At 45.9% G+C, this 6,908-nt stretch overlaps 1 protein-coding gene across 1 annotated transcript in view; it reads left to right on the plus strand.

Annotated features, from left to right (window-relative positions):
- The window catches only part of SALL1 (spalt like transcription factor 1), a gene marked incomplete at both ends in the record, with an annotated part of 14,306 nt that extends 13,948 nt beyond the window's left edge, over positions 1–358 (plus strand). Inside the window, one exon of the mRNA XM_079724058.1 lies at positions 279–358. Coding sequence (XP_079580184.1) covers positions 279–358 — 80 coding nt within the window. The remainder of the gene's footprint in view (positions 1–278) is intronic.
- Positions 359–6,908: the final 6,550 nt, after the last annotated feature.

Below are 6,908 nucleotides of genomic sequence, written 5' to 3' on the forward strand. Positions count from 1 at the left end.
TTTTCGAAAAATATGACTTGTAAAAAGAAAGCAGAAAAGTACAGCGAGTAATGTAACCAACCCTCTTGTGCCCATCCCTCGAAATTTACAAACGTTAGCAACCTGGGGTTTTTTTTCCCGCATTTTTCAGTAACTATGATTTTTCTTTTTCTCACTCAACTGTGTCGCTGTCATCCTTTCACCTTCCTCTTGTCCCTTCCCTTCCCGTCTTTCCTTCCCCACATTCTTTTGTGTTTTTTCTTGTCTCCGCCTTCATCTTCGCTTCGCCTCACCCCCAGCCTCATCCCCCCTGTCTCCATACACACAGGGGCTCCCCTCTGTCTGGAAAACAGACTTGGAAGAGCAGTTTGGTGATTGACAGGGACCTAGGGAGGAAAAAGGGAGACCAGTGACAGACCCAAGCTACCCAAAGCCCCTCAGGCCAGTGGCTGTGGAAGGTGATGGGGTCCACAGAGTAAGGAAGGGGACAGGTTCCTGCAGACCAATTGGAGATACCAGCTGGCTCTAAGCTCACTTGGAGTTCTGGTCCTTGCATCTCAATCCTCCTGGCCCTGGTTTATTCAACTGATGTTTATGGAGGTGGGGGACAGTGGGTTTTTTTTTTTTTCTTTTTTCTTTTTAATTAGGAAAAGAGTGTCATATAGCAAATCCTAAATGATTTGCAGTTGACATAAATTTCTATCAGTAGATTATTTGCTTATTGTTTTTGGCATGTTGCGAATGTCAAGAATGAGAGGACTTAAGAAAAAAAAAAAGCTCCCACTCTGTTAAAACTTAGCAGTCCTGTTAGAAAAATAAAGCATCGGAGTCTTTTACTAGGAGTTACATACACACTGCTACCCCAAATGAAACAAATGTCAGGGGCGGGTAACAAAGTGGGAAAAAAATGTAAAGTGAATTTCAAAGGGCTCCACAGTCCAACGCAATCTGAGATTCACAGAAAGTGGAGACGGATAAGACAGGAATTAGGTCATCTCGTCCAGACCCCAGGAAATATGTTTAGATCAAAGCCTGCTCCGTTAGAATAAACAAAACAGGGCCCAATGGGCTCTACCAATATTTTCATCTCCATGCTAAGAGCTGCTAATCTAACCAGCTCTATTTGATGAAAGGGGGAAAAAATTACAACTGTAAAAATGGCTAAGTAAAAAAATGTCCTCTCAAGTATACTAGGAAGATAAAGATTTAGATTTGAGCTAAAAAGTAACAAGATCCAGGCCCAGATCAACACAAACTTCCTGGAATTTTAGCACTAAGTAAATTATCTAATCCCAGCCCATTGTTCCCTCCTTGGCCAACTGCCCCCCGCCCCGCCCCCCCACCCCCGACCCCATGCAATTGAGCATACCAGATGATTTACATAAAAAAAATTGTTAAATTTTAACTGCAGTCTAAGAACCATTGCAGGAGACAAACGAGTTTTGGGTTCACTTACTCTGCATTCCTTAAGGACCTACCCCCACCAGTCCCACTGTCCCTGCCCCCGAGGCAGCTGGGGCTGCATGCTGGCCTTTATTGTTAGGGATGTTTCTTTAAGCCCGGTCTTCAGGCTTGGTGTCTCTTTCCACTAAGGGCAGATCGACGGAGGCCTGGAGCTTGTGTCATGTAAGCCTAGCTTTGGGTCCATTTGTCAGCCGTAGATATTTTAGCAGCTAAACCCAAGTACTGTGTAAGGCTTTCTTTCACTGCAGAGTTGATGGCCTAAACCAACTGCCACTGAACACTTGATAGATAGAAACGTCCAGAAAAGGGACAGGAAATCCCGGAGAAGGAAAATTCACCCAGGCTAAATCCAGGGTTGCAGTTCCTTGCTGAGCCTGGTTTCCTCTTAACTGTTTAAACATATGATTTGGCTCGTCTTGTGTTTCTACATCCATCTGAGCTCAAGTTTAACAAAGACTCAGGGACCTCCAGTCATCTTGGCTCAGATCCTCCCTAAAGCCAGGACGACGGGGGCGGGGGATGTGACAGGCCTTTATCCACACTACCAGGAACAGGCCATCTTCTGTGCGGGGACCTTTGGCTACTCACCTCTGCAAGGGCAGTTCCGGGATCAGCTTTTTACTTACGTGCCGTGGAGGGCTTTGAAGACACGTGGCATGGTGTTGGAGGCCACACAAGTCGGTCCCTCCTCATTAGACCCAGGATGGGACCCGGTCCAGCTGAATCCTGACCCAGCATGGTCTGTGTGGACATGATGCAGAGAGGCCAGGGGTTACATCAGCTTCTTGTAATCACAGCCACATTCAGTAAGAGGCCCAGTCAGTCACCTGTAAACATGGATAAAGATGCAAACACGGCAGGCAGGCTCCTCTCCTGATGGAAGGGGAATAATAAGCAGCCTGCAGAGCTGCTTCAGTATTTAGAATTTGGGGTGTTTCCACCTGTTTCATCTCACACCAGTCCTGTGAGACAGGCAGGGCCACTGTCATTTACAAGATAACAAAACTGAGACCCAGAATGCAGAGAAGGAACAGTTGGACCCCAGGAAACCTGGAGTTATGACTCGCTCAATAGCCAACTCTGGGGCATAACTTTTCTGATCCGTGGACCAGTTTCCCCATGTGTACTCTGAAAGTTTCAATATCCATCAATATTTCCCAGCAGCTTCCATCAGAATCTTACCGTGTTCACAATTTCGCGTTATCAGAGTCACTTATACTATTACCTGTTTGATCACTTCACTTGAGTTACTCCCTTTTAAAAATGTAAGTATATTTATTTTAGAAGGAATAGGAAACACTGGATTCCATTCTCTCCAATAGTCTTTCTAGTCCCATGCAGGAGAAATCCTTACAGTTCACACCCATTCGGTGATGTGCCCCAAATCAAAATAATACAGACGCCTCCTGCTGCTTCAGTAGCTGCATCCTTTCTTAGTTTTCTTCTAACCAACCGCCTCTTGTTTTAGACAAGTGTGAGGTCGTGGGTCTTAAAGAGTTTTGTTTCTCCACCCCTCTACCTATCGACACGCACCTTGGAACTAGCCCAGAGTTTTTCAAACTATGGGTTGAGACCCTAATATGAGTGCATTATGAAATCAGTCTAGTAGGTTATGCCAAGCATTATTTTTTAATATTTAATATTATTTTAGAATAAGAAAATCAGTGTACATCACACTCTGTATTAAAGGGTTAGTAGTGTCTTATGAAGCTCTGTTTCAGCCACGTATGTGTGTGTACCAGGCCGCAATGATCAATGTACTTCTTAGCGAGAGTTGCCATCAAAAAGTCTGAAACCACTGGCAAAAGCTTGGTTCTCCCCTCTTTTTCTCAGCTGGAATCACAGAACCAGGGGCCTTGGAGAGGGGGCTGGGGGGCCAGGTTTGGGAGTGGGAAGAGTACTGATGAAGGCACAGGTAGACCAGTTGCCCAGTTCTCTTTGTACTCATGCATCCACTGATGCAGAGTTTCCTAGTTGCTGACTCTGCAAGTAGAGAGGCCAGCGGCTGGGCTCGGCTGGGCCCTGTTCCTGAAGAGCCTGTGTTCTCCTCTCCTGGGCTGCTTCCACGTGGAGGATTTTAATAGCATTTTGCCATAAAGGGGGTTCTCCTTAAACACACGTGAGTGCAAAAGAGAAAACAAAAACAGAGTACGAAAAACTTAATTTTTGCAAAAAGCCACACTGTCCCTTTAAGAACCCTTCCCCCTTGCTAATTGGGCCCCAGCTCTGGAGTAACTAAGATAACATCCCTCCCAAATCCTGCCATTTCTAAGCATCCTTAGTCACTGTGCTAACTAGGGGGCTGACCATAGCCTAATAGTACATCATCCTGAGTAATCATTTCTAGAAGAGTTCTTTTAGGAATGCTGCCCAAATAGGGAGGTTTTCTGCAGACTTTAACAAAGATCAGATCCTATCTAACGTGTGTGCACATGCACACACACACACACACACACACACACACCCATTTACCTAAATCTTCAGAGTTAAGAGTGGCCAGGAAGGAACTTCTTTGGCTGTATAGAAGTTAGTGTGAGAGCCGGAGCCTGAGTTATTTAGATAACTAAATAAATGGCACCTTCTCATTCTGGGTGGAGGAGTGATTTGCCCAAGGTCAGCTGGTCAGTTGAAGATCAGGATATAATCTCTCCACCTGGATTCTCAGTCTAATACTTCTTATGTAAATTATAATAAAAAGAGTTACTATGGTAGTTCCCATTCTTGGTTCTTCAGCCCTCTCTTATCCATAGCCTTTGCCATGGGACTTGCACTGCTGCCCCCCAGGGCAGGGTGTATCTCCCTGCCTCTTTGGGTCTGGCCATGTGACTTGACTCAGCGGTGTGCCAGCACCAAGCCCGGGCCCCAAGATGCCTGCATGTTTTTTGCTTGTACCCTTGTGCCTCTGCCATCACCATGAAAAGAACGTGCCCACCCATCCTGGGAAAAGAATAAAAGCCACGTGCAGCAGAGCAATCCCTTGCCAAGCCCCACCAAGATCAGCCAAGCCCCAGCCAGCACCTGAGTGAATGCAACTGAGCAGAGCCTTCCCACAGATCTAGGGGAATAGATGGGCATTGTTTTAAGCCATTGAACTTGTGGGTGGTTCCTTACTTAGCACCACTGGGGCCACAGTCAACCATTTCAGTAAGATGTATTCAGCAATTAGAAAGTGTCGGATGATGTTTCAGAGGGTTTACTTAAATTAACTCACTTAATCCCTGCAGCAACTGCATGAGGTAGGTACTGTCATTGCACCCATTTTATGGATAAGGAAACTAAGGTACAGAGAGGTTAAGTGAAATGTCTAAGGGCACAGCATCTGGCAAGAATTTAAACCCAAACAACCCAGCTCCAGAGCACACATGCTCAGCTCTTAACCATTCTGCTCTCCTTTTGTCCCATCAGAAATCTTCCCAAGAAGATTGAGTACTGCCAGTCTCTCCCTAACTCAACCCCAGGCCCAGAATTCCACAATAAATAAGTTAAATCTCTGCACCTTCCCCTTTCCCTACTCATAGGTCTCTTGAGAAGTAGAATCCTCTGGGATTCACAGGAAGTGAATCACACCTCCTTCTGACAAGAGAACCCTCCTGACCAGGGTTGTTCGACCTCACCATGCAGCGTTGACAGAAGTAGCAGGGATGCACACAGATTGTGAATCCACACACTAACCCGAGTACCTTCCTTCAGCAAACACTGGATACTTTATGGATGCGACAAGCATTATCTACCCTATAAAGACCTTGTTAATATTTAGAGATCAAATTATTTTGATATCTTTTCCACAGAGGAAACGGTGCCTCCACCTAGCAGTGTGTGGGGCTTTATTCCCCATCTCTTGCCCTCTCTCATGGGGAAACAAGTCAACTCTTTCTCCTATGCTTTTCACAGACTGCAGGTCTCGCGATGTTTCACAGAGCAGGGAAATGTTGCATCTGAATTATCACAGTGGAGAAATAGTTTGCAGGCATGAGCAGCTGGTATATTTTTGTTTCCCTGTGAAGAAGATCAATGAGATTCACTTTTTTTTTTTTTTTGCACACGCAGCTAGATTTGAAAATTCCTGGAAAATCGAGGAAACATTTAGGGAAGTAGTTAACATTTTAGGAAACTTAGGAAATCTGCGAGGAGGGTCAGGTTTTCATGGTCTGGATGTGCTATGAGGAAGGGACAATGATGGTGGCCGATCTTCCTTCCTCTCTTGGTGCCCACCCCCTGATTGGCCAGCGTATTAGTTCCTAGGGCTGCTATAACCAATACAATGATAGAAACTTAAGTTTCCCACAGTTTTGGAGGCTAGAAGTAAGTCAAGGTGTTGCCAGAGCCATGTTCCCTCTGAAGGCTCTAGGGGAGAAACTGTTACATGCCTTTCTCTTAGTTTCTGATGTTGCTGGCAATCCTTGGCTTGTAGACACCTCACTCCAGTCTCTGCCTCTGTTGTCACATGGTGTTTTCCTTGTCTGTCTTCACATCATCTTCCCTCTGGGCTTGTCTGTTTCTGTATCTCTTCTCCCCCTTCTTATCAGGACACTATTCATATTGAATTAGGGTCCACCCTAATGACCTCATCTTAATTATATTTGCAAACACTCTAATTCCAAATAAGGTCACATGTGTAGATAGATACATAGGGTCGGAGGGAGGCCGTCACAGTAGCTCAAGGTGAGACACAAAGAGGACCTGAGAGGAGAGGAAAGGATAGAAGTTGCTCGGGGTATTTTTGAGCAGTTTTCACAGCCCAGAAAAGCCACGGCTCTTAGAGCTGAAAGGAGGCTCAGAGACCTCGGGCCACAAAATGGAGACTCAGAGGCCGAGTTTGGCCTGCATATGTGTTTTATCTGGCTCCCAAGGCATATTTAACAAATTTGAAACACTGCCAACATTTGAAAGTCAGGAGGTCTCATATAAAAGTTCAAATTTCCAGATTTTTTTGAGTGTCAGATGATGTAGTGTTCTCGCCTTCCCACATTTCAACAATTGGCTGGCACTAAGGTGCCACTGTCCCCTTTAGAGAGAGCAAACCCGTTCTCCACTTTTCTTCCATTCCCATTTAGATCACCTCACTCATCTGCCAGCCTGCTGGCCTCTGTACGCATGTGACTTTTCTCCCTAGATGGGGTCCAATCAGCTCATTTTGCAAGGGAGGAAAGGAAAGACACAAAGCAGGACCACCTTACATTAGGGGTGGATGCAACTCCAGATTGACTCAGCAGAGGAAGCTTGGGGTAGAAGGACAGGACGCAGATGCCTTCAAGGTCAAGAGAAGAAGGCAATCCACAGCACGAGGACATCTCAGGAGAAGGCCCCCACCAGGAAGCAGATCTTTGGGTTCCGACAGGACCCTGGATTTCCAGCAGATGTCTCTGCTGGAGATGCTAGATACAGAAAGGGAAGGAACACGATGGCTTTAAACTGGGCCTGAGGTTGGGGAACGGAAGTTTCCCCGATCATCCTTTGCACGCTGG

This window comes from Hyperoodon ampullatus (assembly GCF_949752795.1).
Source record: "Hyperoodon ampullatus genome assembly, chromosome: 18".
NCBI lineage: Eukaryota > Metazoa > Chordata > Mammalia > Artiodactyla > Ziphiidae > Hyperoodon > Hyperoodon ampullatus.